The sequence below is a fragment of the Dipodomys ordii genome, unplaced genomic scaffold, assembly GCF_000151885.1.
Source record: "Dipodomys ordii isolate 6190 unplaced genomic scaffold, Dord_2.0 Scaffold447, whole genome shotgun sequence".
In the NCBI taxonomy this organism is placed as follows: Eukaryota; Metazoa; Chordata; class Mammalia; order Rodentia; family Heteromyidae; genus Dipodomys; species Dipodomys ordii.
In genome coordinates this window covers 132,890-149,480 of record NW_012267663.1, presented here as the reverse complement: position 1 = coordinate 149,480, position 16,591 = coordinate 132,890, and the positions used below count along the sequence as shown (strand labels likewise).

At 38.9% G+C, this 16,591-nt stretch overlaps 1 protein-coding gene and 1 pseudogene across 1 annotated transcript; both read left to right on the top strand.

Moving 5' to 3' along the window:
* The first annotated feature begins 5,188 nt into the window (after positions 1-5,188).
* Positions 5,189-6,224, top strand: LOC106001818 (zinc finger protein 180-like). The gene has a single exon (XM_013036787.1). The coding sequence runs from the start codon at positions 5,213-5,215 to the stop codon at positions 6,050-6,052; it is 840 nt and encodes a 279-aa protein (XP_012892241.1). The 5' UTR covers positions 5,189-5,212; the 3' UTR covers positions 6,053-6,224.
* A 9,128-nt stretch (positions 6,225-15,352) lies between these two features.
* LOC106001815 lies at positions 15,353-16,032 on the top strand (annotated as a pseudogene).
* The last annotated feature ends 559 nt before the right edge of the window (positions 16,033-16,591 follow it).

The following is a 16,591-nucleotide window of genomic DNA, read 5'->3' as shown; positions in this document are numbered from 1 at the left end:
TGCTAGGAATTGATTTTGATCTCTAAGGAATTTCACTATTAACTAACAAAAGTGGAAATATATGTTTAGGGATCTACTGGAGAAATGACTCAGGAATATTTAACACATTTGACCATTTGGTCATATATATCATTTTTGTTATCTTGAGTGTTCCTTGAGTCTCTATCTATTTGCCTCCACCTTCCATGAAGGCTTATTAAAATGGAAATCTTCTCAAGGAATATTTTATTCCCCTCCCACCTATATTTTGTATTGTAGAATGTAGGCAAAGTTTACAAAACTTCATGGTACCAGTTCTTTTTTACATAGGAAGGAAATATCAGGGTATCTATGACCACATTTCAATATTTAGTATTTAAACCAAACATGGCAAACCACGGATTTTTTATGTGGGAACTAAATCAATCTTATAAGGGCCCAATAAATCATTAGCTAGTTTCTGGAGTACTGTTACTGTTTTTTAATATTCATGTGGACACTGCTTTTCTTTGATCTAGTATTGTTCTATGTTCTGTATACCATGTGATATGCTGAATGTGTTCTGCTTGCTTATAAGAGTACTTGTTAATAGAAGGTCTAAATAGGATTTATGGTGAAGCAGTAAATGTAAATGAAGAGAAAATATTTGTTTAATTCATTGTTATGTACTGATATATACTAAAATTTTATCAAAAATAATAATATAATTTTTAGACACCACTTTAGACTTAATGTCATCATGCCAGATTATTGTCTCCTTAGAATTTTTATCTTGTCTCTATTGCTAGCAGCAGAAATGTGTTTGCATGCATTAGGGAATCTGTCACTTTTTATTAGTCTTGGGGCTTGAATTCTGGGCCTGGTTATTGTCCATCAGCTCTTCAGGTCAAGGTGAGTGCTCTACCACTTGAGTCACAGTGCTACTTTCAGTTTTCTGGTGGTTTATTGAAGATAAGTGTCTCATGGACTTTCCTTCCTGGGCTGGCCATGAACCTTGATCCTCACACCTCATCCTCCTCAATAGCTAGGATTATAGGCATAAGCCACCAGTTCTCTGAAAATCTGTGTATTTTAGTGGCCAGGTTTATGTATTGTCAAATATTTCTAAATTGCTATTTAATTTTCCCAGTGAAAAGATAACATAGCCAGCTGCAAACATTTTATGTAAGACAAAAGCATACCTGCAGCATAATGAAATTCCAGATTGGAATTCTCATGAACCAGGTCTAATTTCTTGATGGAAATGTGCCATTACAGAAGCTGATGTCATTTGATGATGTGGCTGTGGACTTTACGTGGAAGGAGTGGCAGGATCTGGATCCTGGTCAGAGGACCCTTCATAGAGAAGTAATGCTGGAGACGTATAACAACCTAATGTCCTTGGGTGAGCAAAGGTCACTTTTATTTGGAAGATCAAGTGCTTTTTTTTTAGTAGACATTTGACTATGTTATTTAGGTATAAGGTTCCAGTCCATTCCCAGGTAAAAAACTGCTAGTATAAAAGTCAGCCAAATTCAGGTCTGGGAGCTTGATGTTGTTTGCCTTTCACACCACTGCTTGAGCCACAACTCTATTTGGCTTTTGTTTGGGGGTATATTCTGAATTTCCATGCCTAGGTTGGTTTCAAGCCTGCCTCTTCTGATCTTACCTTCTAAATATAGGGTTAGAAGTGTAAGCCTTTGGACCACTACATTTTCTAAAAAAAAAAAAAAAAGATTCCAGTCCATGGGAAGTGTCATTTCTTTCTTTTTTTTTAATTAATTAATTTATTTTTTATTTGTGAACATACTGTACAGAGGGGTTACAATTACATGGGCAGGATAATGCATACGTTTCTTACCAAGCATTGCAGCCTCCTCCTTTGGTTTACCCTTCACATCCCTTCCTAGCCTCCCCCCTCCCCCCCAATCCCAATCTTTCTCCTTCTCCCCTCCCCCCACCCCGCACCAACGTTGTAAAGCTCGTTTTGGACATGACAACTTGTACTTCTCATTGTTGCAACAGGTCCACCTGTATCTTTAAACAACTGGTTTTTCCCCATCTCCTCCTCAAGTTATACTGACATCAAATATAGTGAAAGCAGGGGTTATACTGTGGGGAGGGACATACAAAGCAACAAAGAGATAATCTTATAAGTGCATTAGAAACACATGCATGAAAGAAAAAAACATTAAGATACATATCTAAGGGTTCAATTTCCTGACATCACATTATCTGACCTTTTCCGCTTGACTCATAGATATACTAGATATTGCAAATAAGGGAAACCATGGGACCTATGTTTCTTTGGGCCTGGCTTACTTCACTTAATATAATTTTTTCCAAGTTTTTCCATTTCCTAACAAATGGGGCAATGTCATTCTTTCTGATGGAGGCATAGAATTCCATTGTGTATATATACCACATTTTCTTGATCCATTCATCTACTGAGGGGCATCTGGGTTGGTTCCATATCTTAGCTATGGTAAATAATGCTGCAATAAACATAGTCGTGCTGGTAGCTTTAGTGTGGTCTTGTTTGTAAACATTTGGGTAAATGCCCAAAAGTGGGATTGCTGGGTCATAGGGGAGTTCTATGTGAAGTCTTTTGAGGAACCTCCATACTGCTTTCCAAAGTGGTTGAACAAGTTTACATTCCCACCAACAATGAAGTAAGGTTCCTTTCTGTCCACATCCCCTCCAGCATCTGTTGTTGTTAGAGTTCTTGATTTTTGCCGTTCTAACTGGGGTGAGGTGATATCTCAATGTTGTTTTGATTTGCATTTCTTTTATGGCTAGGGATGTTGAACATTTCTTCATGTGCTTGTTGGCCATCCTTCTTTCTTCTTCAGAGAAGTTTCTCTTTAAGTCTTTCGCCCACTTATTTATTGGGCTGTTGTTTCTTTGAGGATTTGTTGTTGGGGGTTTAATTTTTTGAGTTCCAAGTATATTTTAGATATGAGACCCTTGTCCGTTGTATGGCTAGTAAAGATCTTCTCCCAATCCGTGGGCTTTCTATTGATCTTGCTAGCTATGTCATTTGTCAATCTTTAAGATTTCTAATCAGTAGTTGGACAAAAGTTCTAAACTATGGTCCACTAATAGGAGACTGACTTCCCAGACTTGGGGTGATTATTATAGGTGGATCTACAGTCTAGATAGAATATACATTACTACTGTCAGTATGATCTGGAAATCAGTAGGTGAAAGTGTGTATTTGTAAGCCAAACCTGACATAGGTTGCATTGCTTCAAGCTTGGAATCCTAGATACTCTGTAGGCTGAAATCTGAAGATTTTGGTTTAAAGCCAGCAACTATAGAAAAATGGACATGAGACACTTATCTCCAATTAACCATTCAAAAACTAGAAATGCAGCCAAGACACAAACCAGTAAAATGCTAGATTTGAGCAGAAGAGCTGAGTTCAAGCCACACATTGGCAAAATAAACCCAAAGCTGGGGAAAGTACACCAGGGAGCTGTTAAGAATTGAGAAACCATGGGCTGGGAAGGTGGCTGAGTGGTAGAGCCCATGCCTTGCATGCTTGTGGCCCTGTGTTCAATTCCTCAGCACCAAAAAAAGCAGAAAAAAAGCCAGAATTGGCATTGTGGCTCAAGTGGTAGAGTGCTAGCCTTGAGCTCCCAGGCTCATAGTTCAGGCCCCAAAACTGATCTCAGCCCCCAAAAAATAAAACAAGTGAGAAACCAGATTTAGGAGCAACCCAATGAACAGGATGTCTGCAACATTACATTAATGATGACCCAGCAAGAGCAATAGTTCTCCACTATTTCTTATTCACAGGGCACTGTGTTCCTAAACCTATATTGATTGTCAAGCTGGAGCAAGGTGCAGAACCATGGATGAGAGAAGACTCAGAAGAGAATTTCACAGGTGAGTTAAAGCATCTTGAATGGTGATTTTGGGTCCAGAGCCCAGTGGGTCTGTTTATCTTGAGCTGTACAGAGCAATAGTAATCCTAGTGCCCTTGAATCATGTATGGAAGAGAACTAGTTGATCCTTTGTCTCAAGGAATTGTCAATCCAGAATTCTTGTGGAGAGAAACTGAATTTGATGTTCCAGTGTAGTTAATGTTAGCAATTCTCTTTTTCTGTAGAGAAGTCATTCATAAAGAGAAAAAGACAATAAGAAATGTAGTAAGGAGATCTCATTTTCTTTTAAACTAGTATTTTGCAGGTAGGAGGAAAATAGGATCAGGACAATTTCTTATCAGTGGTGCTGGGCATAGAGGTAGATTCAGAATGGAAGCATTAAGAGTACAGAGATGAATAATTTAAGTAAATATTTCCTTGAGAAAAATATAAAAATCTGAAATACAGAAAAACATTACTTTCCATTGTAAAATGTCAGTACTACTTTTTCTTAATTACTACATTGCAGAAAAATATATATATTCTGCATAAAGCAATGCATTCATATTTGAAAATATTGTAACAGAATGTGAGGAAATATCTTTACATTAAGGAATTTATGGATCTCATTTATGTTTTTGTCTATTTTTCTATTATTCATTTTAGATGTCCCAGAAATGGAGGATGGGATTAGCACCTGCCAGGAACCTCACAATAAATATCTCTCTGAAGTAGCAATCATGAATAGTAACCCAGGGGAGGAAAAAGTGAGACTTATAAGAAGTTTTCATTTGAGCTCCATACAGAAGTCAGAACTGATTAAGAATAATGCGAACTCCTTAGGGATGAGGATAGAAAAGGTCACTGGCTGTCAGAGCATGGGTATTTTCAGTGAACCTGGTAAGATGTGTGCTGCATATAGTTCTCATGTGTCTTCTGTAGTTGACTAATGTAAACAGTGTGAAAAGTCTTTCACTGAGAAGAAACACCCTGTTGTCCCCCAGAGAACACACACAGGAGAGAAACCTTATGAATGTAACATGTGTCAAAAGTCTTTCAACCAGAAATCAAAGCTTACTGTCCACCAGAGAACACACACACAAGAGAAACCTTTTCAATGTACCATTTGTGGAAAATCTTTCATATGCAAGGCATATCTTACTAGACACCAGAGAACACACACAGGAGAGAAACCTTATGAATGTAACAAGTGTGGAAAGTCTTTCATCCAGAAATCAAAGCTTACTGTTCACCAGAGAACACACACACAAGAGAAACCTTTTCAATGTAACATTTGTGGAAAATCTTTCATATGCAAGTCATACCTTACTAGACACCAGAGAACACACACAGTAGAGAAACCTTATGAATGTAACAAGTGTGGAATGTCTTTCATCCAGAAATCAAAGCTTACTGTTCACCAGAGAACACACACAAAAGAGAAACCTTTTGAATGTAACATTTGTGGAAAGTCTTTCTCCTGGAAGGCATATCTTACTAGACACCAGAGAACACACACAGGAGAGAAACCTTATGAATGTAACATGTGTGGAAAGTCTTTCTCCTGGAAGGCATATCTTACTAGCCACCAGAGAACACACAAAGGAGAGAAACCTTATGAATGTAACATGTGTGGAAAGTCTTTCACCTGGAAGACACAAATTACTGTTCACCAGAGAACACACACAAAAGAGAAACCTTTTGAATGTAACATTTGTGGAAAGTCTTTCACCGAGAAATCGAAGCTTACTTGCCACCAGAGAACACATACTAGAGAGAAACCTTATGAATGTAATGTGTGTCAAAAGTCTTTCACCGAGAAATCAAAGCTTACTCGCCACCAGAGAACACACACAAAAGAGAAACCTTTTGAATGTAACATTTGTGGAAAATCTTTCTCCCGCAAGGCATATCTTACTGACCACCAGAGAACACACACAGGAGAGAAACCATATGAATGTAAGATGTGTGGAAAATCTTTCACCAAGAAATCAAATCTTAATCTCCATCAGAGAACACATACTAGAGAGAAACCTTTTGAATGTAACATTTGTGGAAAGTCTTTCTACTGCAAGGCATATCTTCCTCTGCACCAGAGAACACACACAGGAGAGAATTCTTATGAATGTAAGATGTGTGGAAAATCTTTCACCAAGAAATCAAATCTTAATCTTCATCAGAGAACACATACTAGAGAGAAAACTTATGAATGTAACTTGTGTTGAAAGTCTTTCACCCATAAAGGAAACCTTACTGTGCACCAGAAAACACACACATTAGAGAGACCTTATGAATGTAACATGTGTGGAAAGTCCTTCTCTTGGAAGTCAAGCGTCAATGTCCATCAGATAATACACACAGGAAAGAAACCTTATGAATGTAACATGTATGGAATGACTTTCACCTGGAAGTCAAACCTCACTGTCCATCAGAAAACACACAGGAAAGAAACCTTATGAATATCATATTTGCGGAAAGATTTTCATCCAGAAGGTACAACTTACTATCCACCAGAGAGCACACACAGGAGAGAAATTTTATGAATGTGACCTATGTGGAAAGTCTTTCACCCAGAACATACACCTTTCTGTCCATCAGAAAAAAACCCACCAGACAGATATGTATGTAGGAGGCATGGAAATTCTTTCACCTGGAAGGCACACCTTAACATCCATCACAGAACACAAGGAGGGAAACCTTATGAATGCGACCATTGTGGAAAGACCTGGAGGTCACAGTTTAACACACATAAGTTGATTCACACAAATGAAATAACTTAGGATTGTACCAAATGGGGAAAGTCTTTGATCTGTAAGAAAATTGAAATTGCAATACAGAACAAATACAGGATAGAGACCTTATGATATAGCAGATGTGGAGTGCTCCAACTAGAAGACACAGCTCAGGGTTCATCACAGAACACACAAAACACACACACACACACACACACACACACACAAAGAGGAGAAAAATCATATGTAGAAATAATGGAAAGGTTTTCTAGAAAAAGTCATAACAGTAGTAAAGTCTTTCTTGGAGGGGTAACAATGCTCGATAGAAAATGTATTAATGACCTAACTCATATAATGGTATAGCCAATCTATACAGTATCTTTACAATAAAATGTATATTTAAAAATATGATGGATTAATAAAGACTAGAATCTCTGCATTTTGTCTTGGGGGAGAACCCCAAAGTGTCTTCAGTGCTTGCACTTTTCTTTAATTAATCACTGGTGATGAACAACTTGTGATTGATTCACTCTTAGCCCATTTAGTTGTTCTGCTGAGTGAGCTATAATAAAACACCAGTGTGGATGATGTGTTGCACCTGTGTTATCTCATAGAGGGCCAAAGTAGATATGATATTAGGGGAAATAATCAAGCACACAAAGATATTGATCAATCTCTCACAAAAATTGAAGTTAACCAAAAAATAAAACCATCTGCCACTTGAGCTACAGCATCACATGTAGACCCTGAGAAGATGGAAGGAAGGAGGAGGGAAGTGAGAGAGGGAAAGAGGAAGGGAAGCAATGAGGAAGAAGGAAGAAATAAACTATTCAAAAGAAGAATGTTTAACACACATGTGAGAATTATTCTTTAAGAGGTGGGCCTCAAGAAAAGTGGCTTTTACAAAAACCAAATTTTTGAATGTTTTCAAATTGAAAAAGAGGGTGTAACATTTTATAAATTGATTTAATAATTCAGTAATATTAAGTAAGGAGGTCAGGTGTGGCTGGTGCCCTATTGGCCACATAGTAGATGGTGGGGTCTGGCATCTTGTTTTCATGCAGGGGGAAGGAAATGCCCCATCCGTCACTTACCACCCAACTGATGGATGGGGCTGGATCCCTGCAAGCAGGCATGGGCATTTGGCTGATATATTACTCAAACCGATAGTCCAGTGCCTGGGACTGGGAATTTCCTGTAGACCTGCCTACTGCTTAGGCCCTATTTAGGCTGGCCCAGCAGTGGCACCAGATGCCATGCCACATGTCTCTGTAATCATGTCCTGTGTGCTGTCTCCTGGCTTTTCTCTGGTCATCATAGTGTCCCAATGCAGCACTCTCTTGGTGCTTATTGGTTTCTCGGTGCTGTTTTTATTCTCCGCCCCCCCCCTTTCTGTCCTATTTCCAAGCTGTCTAAGTGTATTTGTGGACTGCATGTCTTTGTTACAACAGGCTGCTTTCAGACTGCTAGCTGTGAAATAGACTCCAGTATTCCATCTTCCAAAATGTGGCTTCCAACAAATATACTGTCTACTTTTACAGAAACAGAAAGGTTGACCTAAATTTAGAATTTCTAGAGCCAAGATAGATGCCACTGTATAGTTATGTAATTAAAGATATCCTGGAGGCATTTAGAAAAAATTTCTGTTACATCAGAAAGAGCTTAATTAATAAACTAAGACCAAGGCCCCAGATCCTATATAAGCCATCATTCTAGATATGTCCAGAGCTGTTTGGTTACATGAAGAGCTCTACTTTCACACTTCCATGAAGAAATGGTTTTGTGCCAATATGAGGTGTTGAACTCAGGAACTGAGTTGAAGCCAGCCAGAACTGGCTTCAAAGGAGATTCTGTCATCTTGGCCTCCATAAAAGCTAGGAATCAAAGCATGAGCCCTGTGGGCTGTTCTGAAGAAATCTCTCTCTGGGAACAGGAGGTTTCCTTCAGTGCTTTGCTCAGGCTTCCTGTGGCTTCAAGAATTTCAGTATTTATTTCAATTGTTAAAAAATAACTCTTCTGCTGGGGGGGAGGGGGGAGGATTGAGTGGAGGGTGGAGGGGATGCTGGGAAGGGATATAAATAAAAAAATAATAACTCTTCTTTACAGTATTTTCACAATAAAAAAAGGAATCCTTAAATCCTGCCTATGATTCCATTTACAAGATAAGGACAGTGGACTTCACATTGCAAGATTTAGCTAGTTGATCGCTTAACCCCTTCCATCACACTGTTCACCCTTCTACTTTTTTGGGGTGGGGGGTCCGGTCTTGTGGCCTGAACTTTGAGCCTGGGTGTTGTCCCTCAGCTCTTCAGCTCAAGGCTTGCACTCTACCATTTGAGCCACAGTGCCACTTCCAGCTTTTTTTTTCTTTTTGCTTATGTGGTGCTGGGGAATCGAATCCAGGACCTCATGCATGCATGGCAAGTGCTCTAACACTGAGCCACCTTCCCAGCCCAATCCTTCTGCTTATCTACAGAGGCCTAGTAAAACAAATGGGATTGGGAGGCACCTGTGCCCTTGGCATTCCTATTTGTACCACACACACACACTATCCATTTGGGAATCGCTCATTCTCCCATGTTTACAAACTGTATGCTTTCTGAGAAGGGATGGTTCACAGACTGGAGTCCTACCTAGGCCTGTTATATACCTCAAATTATGAACCAACATACCACATTCATTTAAAGTATGCCTGATGATAACATATTTTATTAATGTTTTGTATTATTTTTGTTATTATCATTTGGCCAACACTTTGCTTGAATTCAGAATTAATGGGACTTAATGCTCACTGAATTGGTAAAGTACCCTTTCCTCTTTTAATTTCAGACCAGCAATTAAAAATGAGTAATTACACTCCCTGATGTGTGGAATCCTAACTATTGAGGAAGCTGAAATTAGATAGTTTTGTAGGCCATCCCATGCAAAAGCTTCATGAAAATGGTATCTTAGCCAATAAAAGCATGGCTCTGGTTATATGTGCCTATCTTTTTTGCTACTTGTGATATGTAATTATAAAATTAGTGTGTTGAAAGGACCAGGCAGAGAAGCAAGACCCTAAGGTGAAAAATCAGTGATACAAAAGGGCATCTGGTATAGAAGGTAAAGGAAGACTCACAAATTTTGCCCCTGAATTTAACCTGAGGACCAATAATAAGATACGTGTAACCAACACATCCTTCCAAATATTTAGTGGAAGAATTTGGGTGTGGTTTACCCAATGATAGGTAAACAGTCCTTTACCAAGTGACTGCAAAAGGACCTTTGCATATGGCTATATGATGTTATAAATTTTATATCCTGTTATGTGGATCAAGTTATTAAGACCTCCTGATCTAACAGGGCACTGGTGCTTCACATCGGGATTCTTACTTGCTCAAGAGTATGAGGTTTAAAGATCACAATTGAAAGGCAAACTAGGTAGGAATTGCTGTAAAATTGTTATGGCCAATTATCACCAAATTTCCCACAAGTAGTACTGTGAATGAAGTTTATAGACTGTCAACACTTTTGTTCCTTTATTACCAAAGCTCAGAGACAGTACCCAGGCCCTGAGTAGAAAGAACTCCAAGGCCAGGGAAGATATTTTGTAAAATGGATTTTTGGTCCTCCTGCAGAAAAGTTACCATTCTTGTTTAAGCCTAAAGTCCTCCATATGGTATAGTCATTGTCCTCAATTGAAGTTGATATTGAAATGTCCTATAGGCTAGGGTAATGATAGATTGTATGAATATTTTGGTTTATTTTGTCAAGTGAATCCACATGCACATACCTTTATGTTTCTGACTAGTTCTTAAGTCCTTGTAGATGTTCAAGATACTATGCAGGACAATGTGGTCCATGTCTGTAAAGTGCAGAATGAGACCTTCAAAGAGAGATCTCAACATATAAAATGTGGCCAAATATTTCAGTATACTTGAAACAGTATCATAAGAAAAGAAGTATCAAGTAGTGATGATTTAAGGTCCCAGAATACCAATATATTTGAATGAGAAGACTGATCTTGTGCTGTGTGCACATAGATGTAGGAGAAAACCTCGTTTCAATCTGAGCTGTTCAGATGAGTTTAAGCATTTTTGTTGTTTTTCCCTTTCTGATTGCACTTTATTTCAAGGCCACTCACAGGGGTGAATGAGAGGATATTTAGTTTCAGCTCATTCTAAAAGCTATGTCCTCAGAAGAGAAGTGGTGAACCATGACTTAGGTACATATTCACCCTAGACACAGTCACTAAGAGTGGGTTAAGATACACAAGTTTTCAGAATGTCAAGGGTCCTACCACACGGTTCATCCTGTAGCCCTTTTCAAAATTAGGCTTTAGAAGAGTTCTGCCTTTGTATGAAGATTTCAGCTCTAAATTAGATTATTTTCAATAGCCATTCAGTGAATGTTACTGGATAAAGTATACAAATAAAGTCATTTATTTTAGAGAAAATTCTGATATCATCAGCAGGGGCAGTTAATATGATTCAAAGTCAGGACCCTGAAGAGTCTGCTCTCCAGAGATCTAAGTATTTAACCAAGAACCTCCAATTCCCAATCAATCTTGATCACAATGAGACAAAAAGATGTTAGATAAACCCTTGTTTCTTCCACAGGCTAACCTGGAATGATGCACCTCAGATTGACTGGAAGGGGAAAGAAGCTGGAATACTGAGCACAGTGGGTACTGAACAAGGCTATCATAGGATTTTCACTAGACCCTAAGGGACCACCCAAATATCCCTTGTATTACCTTGAGCACTTATATTTTTATGTTTATCCAGCTCTAGGTCATTTTTCCTCCCATAATTAGCTTAACATTAAGTGTACATTTTTTCTGTTCCCTCAATGAATTGAGAAGTTCTTTTAAAATTCTCTTTCATTTTTCTGGATCACTTACACCCTTGTATGAAGTCCCTGTTATAGAGGTCTCAGTACTTTGAGTAGATGACTACCTGGAGCATCCACAGCCAACCATCTTTGCCTCACTTGTATATGGATTTGAGCAAAACCCAGCCAAACCTTAATATGTACATTTTAACTTAAATATTTGTTACTAAAAGTTTGATGTGGAGACTTCATCTGATGTGGTGGAAGTTGGTTGGGCTCATGGTCTATGCCAGAACTCAAAATGGAAGGTACAGGAAAGAAAAGTTTGGTAAGGAGCCAGCTGAGGAGAGGAGGGCAGTGCCAAAGTCTTCATGTAATAGGCAAACCTGGCAAGCCCCTTTGGACAGGAGTGAGAAGCCTAGAGCAGGGTATGTGCTACCCATCAGTCCACCACCAGCACAGCATGGCACCTGCAGCATGGGCCAAGGTGTACACATGTTTCCTGCAGGACTGACTGTTGACACAGGGACCTGTCAGATAAGTCAGTGGCCTAATGTAATAGTCTTGTCCTATGTAGATGATACAATTACTTGTGGATTAGAATAATTGATAGTAAAACATTGTTAGATGCACTAGTAAAAATTCTTCAGGATATGTGTGAATGTGTGTGTCCTAAGAAAAAAAAAGAAATTGAAAAGTAGTCTGGAGAGAAGTTCAATGACCAGTGTGGGACTTGAGTGCACAGCAAAATAGATCCATTACTATCACAACAAATAGGTGAAAAGGAAGAGTTTCGTTCACTTATTTTTACCAACCCTTACAAATCCCATTGTGTTCAAAATAATAAGAACAGAAATGTATGTGTTGATGCTTAATGTTGTACAATAGCTAGTTTATAAATGACAGCAGAGGCCTAGGGTCTCTTCTGTGTGGGGTCCGTGAACTCTCTGGAAAGGAGGACAATACTATTGAAAGTAAACTTATGTCACTTGTTAGTTTGTCTTTTAAATTCCAGAGGAAGCATTGATTAATTTAAATGAGCAGACTTTTTGTTTTGCTGGTGCTTAGGCTTGAACTCAGGGGTCAGGTGCTGTCCCTGAGCTGCTTTTGCTCAAGGGTAGCACTCTACCACTTGGGCCACAGCACCACTTCTGACTTTTTCAGTGTATGAGAACCTGAGGAATAGAACCCAGCTCCTCATTCCTGCGATGCAAGCACTGTACCACTTAGCTAACTTCCCTGTCCTATATTCAGACTTTTAATGTTAAAAGAAGAAAGAATAGGTTGCTATGTAGTATCCACTTTCCATGTGCAAGTCTGAAGGCTCAACCCCTCAAAGTGAAAGGAAGAAAGTAGAAAATGGAGTGACAGGAAGTATTCAGTTACAACTACAAAGCAAAATATATGAACAAAGGCATGAGCAAGTAATTAGGTTTTTGTTTGTTTGGGATTGTTTCTTTTTTTTCTTTCAATTGTTAGCTATGGGTTTAAACTCAGGGAGGCCCTGGCATATTCCCTATGCTTTTCACTAAAGGCTGGCATGCTACCACTTCCAGCCAGAATGTCACTTCTAGTTTTCTGGCTTTTAATTGGTGATAAGTTACAATGAATTTTCTGCTGATGTGGTGCTGTGGAATGGAACCCAGTGCCTCATGTATGCAAGGCAAGCACTCTACCACTGAGCCACACTCCCAGCCCTGCCTCCTTTCTTAAAACAGTGTGGTTGGGGCTGGCAATGTGGGTTAGTGATAAAGTGCTTGCCTAGCCTGCATCTAGCACTAAGTTTGGTATCTCAGTACCTAATAAACAACAACAGCCCCCAAATACCCCTAGAAGCACTGGTGCTGTAGCTCAAATGGTAGAGTGGTAGCCTTTGGTAGAGTGCTTGCATTGCATGCATGAAGTCATGGGTTCCATTCCTCAGCTCCACATAAGCCAAAAAATCCAGAAGTGGTGCTGTGGCTGAAGTAGTAGAGTGCTAGCCTTGAGCACAGTCAAATTTGAGTCTGGTGTTGTTTGTCTTTCACACTAGTGCTGGAGCCACAATTCTATTTTGGCTTTTGTTTTGGGATATATTCTGTGTTTCTGTGCCCAGGTTGGTTTCAAGCCTGCCTCTTCTGATCTCATCTTTTAAATGTAGGATTACAGGTGTAAGCCTTTGGACCATAACATTTCCAAAAAAAAAAAAGATTCGAGTTCATGGGAAGTGTCATTTTTTTTCTAAGGAAAACTTCAACTTCATTATATGTAACTCAAGAGCTAATTTTATTCTCATTCTTTAAGAAGGTAAATCAGTAGTTGGACACAAGTTCTAAGCTATGATCCACTAATAGTAGACTGACTTCCCATACTTTGGTAATTACTGTAGGTGGATCTACAGTCTAGAATAGAACATACATTACTACTGACTCTATGCTCTGGAAATCAGTAGGTGAAAGTATGTATTTGTAAGCCCAACCTGATGCAGGGTTTAGTGCTTCAATCTACGAATCCTAGATACTCCGGAGGCTGACATCTGAAGGTTTCAGTTTGAAACCAGCAGCTGTAGAAAAATGACCATGAGACTCTTATCTCCAATTAACCATTCAAAAACTAGAAATGTAGCCAAGACTCAAAGTAGTAGAATGCTAGCTTTGAGCAAAAGAGCTGAGTTCAAGCCACACAGTTGGCAAAATAAACACAAAGCTGGATGCTACTCCACCAAGGAGCTGTTAAGAATTGAGAAACCATGAGCTGTGAAGGTGGTTCAGTGGTAGAGGATTTGCCTTCCATGAATGAGGCCCTATGTTCGATTCCTCAGCACCACATAAGCAGAAAAAAAAAGCCGGAATTTGCATTGTGGCTCATGTGGTACAGTGGTAGCCTTGAGCTGAAGATCTGCCTGACAGCTCCCAGGCCTAGTTTAGGCCCCACAACTGCACCCCCACCCCCCAAAAAACAATTGAGAAACCAGATTTAGGAGCAACCTTGTGAACAGGATATCTGCGACTTTACATTAATGATGACCCAGCAAGAGCAATAGTTCTCCACTATTTTGTATTCACAGGGCACTGTATTCCTAAACCTAAATTGATTGTGATGATGGAGCAAGGTGCAGATCCATGGATAAGAGAAGGCTCAGACAACAATTTTACAGGTGAGTTAAAACATCTTGAATGGTGATGATGGGTCCAGAGCCCAGTTGGTCTGTTTATCTTGAGCTGTACAGAGCAATAGTATTCCTAATGCCCCTGAGTAATGTATGGCAGAGAACTAGATGATCCTTTGTCTCAAGGAAATGTCAATCCAGAATTCACGTGGAGACAAACTGAATATGGTGTGCTAGTGTAGTTAATTTTAGCAATTCTCTTTGTATTTAGAGAAGTCATTCTTCAAGAGAAAAAGACAATAAGAAATGTACAAAAAGAGATCTCATTTTCTTTTAAACTAGTATTATGCAAGTAGGAGGAAAATAGGAGAATGGTAGTGCTGATCTTCTCTGATCAGGACAATATCTTGTGAATTGTGCTGGGCAGAGTGAGATACAGAATGTAAGCATTAAAAGTACATAGATGAATATTTTCAGTAAATATTTTCTAGAAAAAAATAGAAAAATCTGAAATACAGAAAAACATTATTTTACATTGTAAAATGTCAGTACTACATTCATAGTACATTGCAGAGAGAAGTTTCTATTCTGCAGAAAACAATGCTTTGATATTTGAAAATCTTTTAACAGTTACAATGTGAGAAAATACCTTTACAGTAAGGAATTTATGGATCTCATTTTTGTTTTTGTCTATTTTTCTGTTATACATTTTAGATGCCCAAGAAATCGAGGATGTGATTAGCACCTGTCAGGAAAGTCACAATAAATATCTCCATGAAGTAGCAGTCATGAATAGTAACCCAGGGGAGGAAAAAGTGAGACTTATAAGAAGTTTTAATTTGAGCTCAAAATAGAAGTCAGAACTGATTAAGAATAATGGGAACTCCTTAGGCATGAGGACAGAAAAGGTCACTGGGTGTCAGAAAATGAGTGTTTTCAGTGAACCTGGTAAGATTTGTGCTGTATATAGTCCTCATGTGTCTTCTGTAGTTGAAGAATATAAACAACGTAAAAGGTCTTTCACTGAGAAGACACACCTTATTGTCCCTCACAGAACACACACAGGAAAGAAAGCATATGAAAGTAAAATGTGTGGAAAGATTTTCACCAGTAAGGCATACCTTAATGTCCACCAAAGAAGACACACAAATAGAAACCTTTGGAATGTAACATGTGTGAAATGTCTTTTACCTCGAAGTCAAACTTTACTCTCCACCAGAGAACACACACAGGAAAGAAACCTTATGAATGTAACAAGTGTGGAAAGTCTTTCACCTGGAAGTCAAACCTCACTGTCCACCAGAGAACACACACAGAAGAGAAACCTTATGAATGTAACCTGTGTGAAAATTCTTTCTCCAAGAAAGCATGCCTTACTATACACCAGAGAACACATACTAGAGAGAAACATTATGAATGTAACATATGTGGTAAGTCTTACACCCAGAAATCAAAGCTTACTGTCCACCAGAGAACACACACAAAAGAGAAACCTTTTGAATGTAACATTTGTGGAAAGTCTTTCACCTGCAAGGCATATCTTACTGACCACCAGAAAACACACACAGGATAGAAACCTTATGAATGTAATGTGTGGAAAGTCTTTCACCCAGAAGTCAACTCTCACTGTCCATCAGAGAATACACACAGGAAAGAAACCTTATCAATGTAACATTTATGGAAAGTCTTTCACCTGCAAGTCAAATCTTACTGACCACCAGAGAACAAACACAGGAGAGAAACCTTATGAATATAATATGTGTAGAAAGTCTTTTACCCAGAAGTCAACTCTCACTGTCCATCAGAGAAGACACACAAGAAAGAAACCTTATGAATGTAATGTGTGTAGAAATTCTTTCACCCAGAAGTCAAACCTTACTCTCCACCAGAGAAGACACACAGGCAAGAAACCTTAAGAATGTAGCCTGTGTGGAAAGTCTTTCACCCAGAAGTCAAACCTTACTGTCCACCAGAGAACACATACAAGAAAGAAACCTTATGAATGTAACCTGTGTGGAAAGTCTTTCACCCAGAAGTCACACCTTACTGTCCACCAGAGAAGACACACAGGCAAGAAACCTTTTGAATGTAACATGTGTGAAATGTCTTTTATCTGGAAGTCAAACCTTACT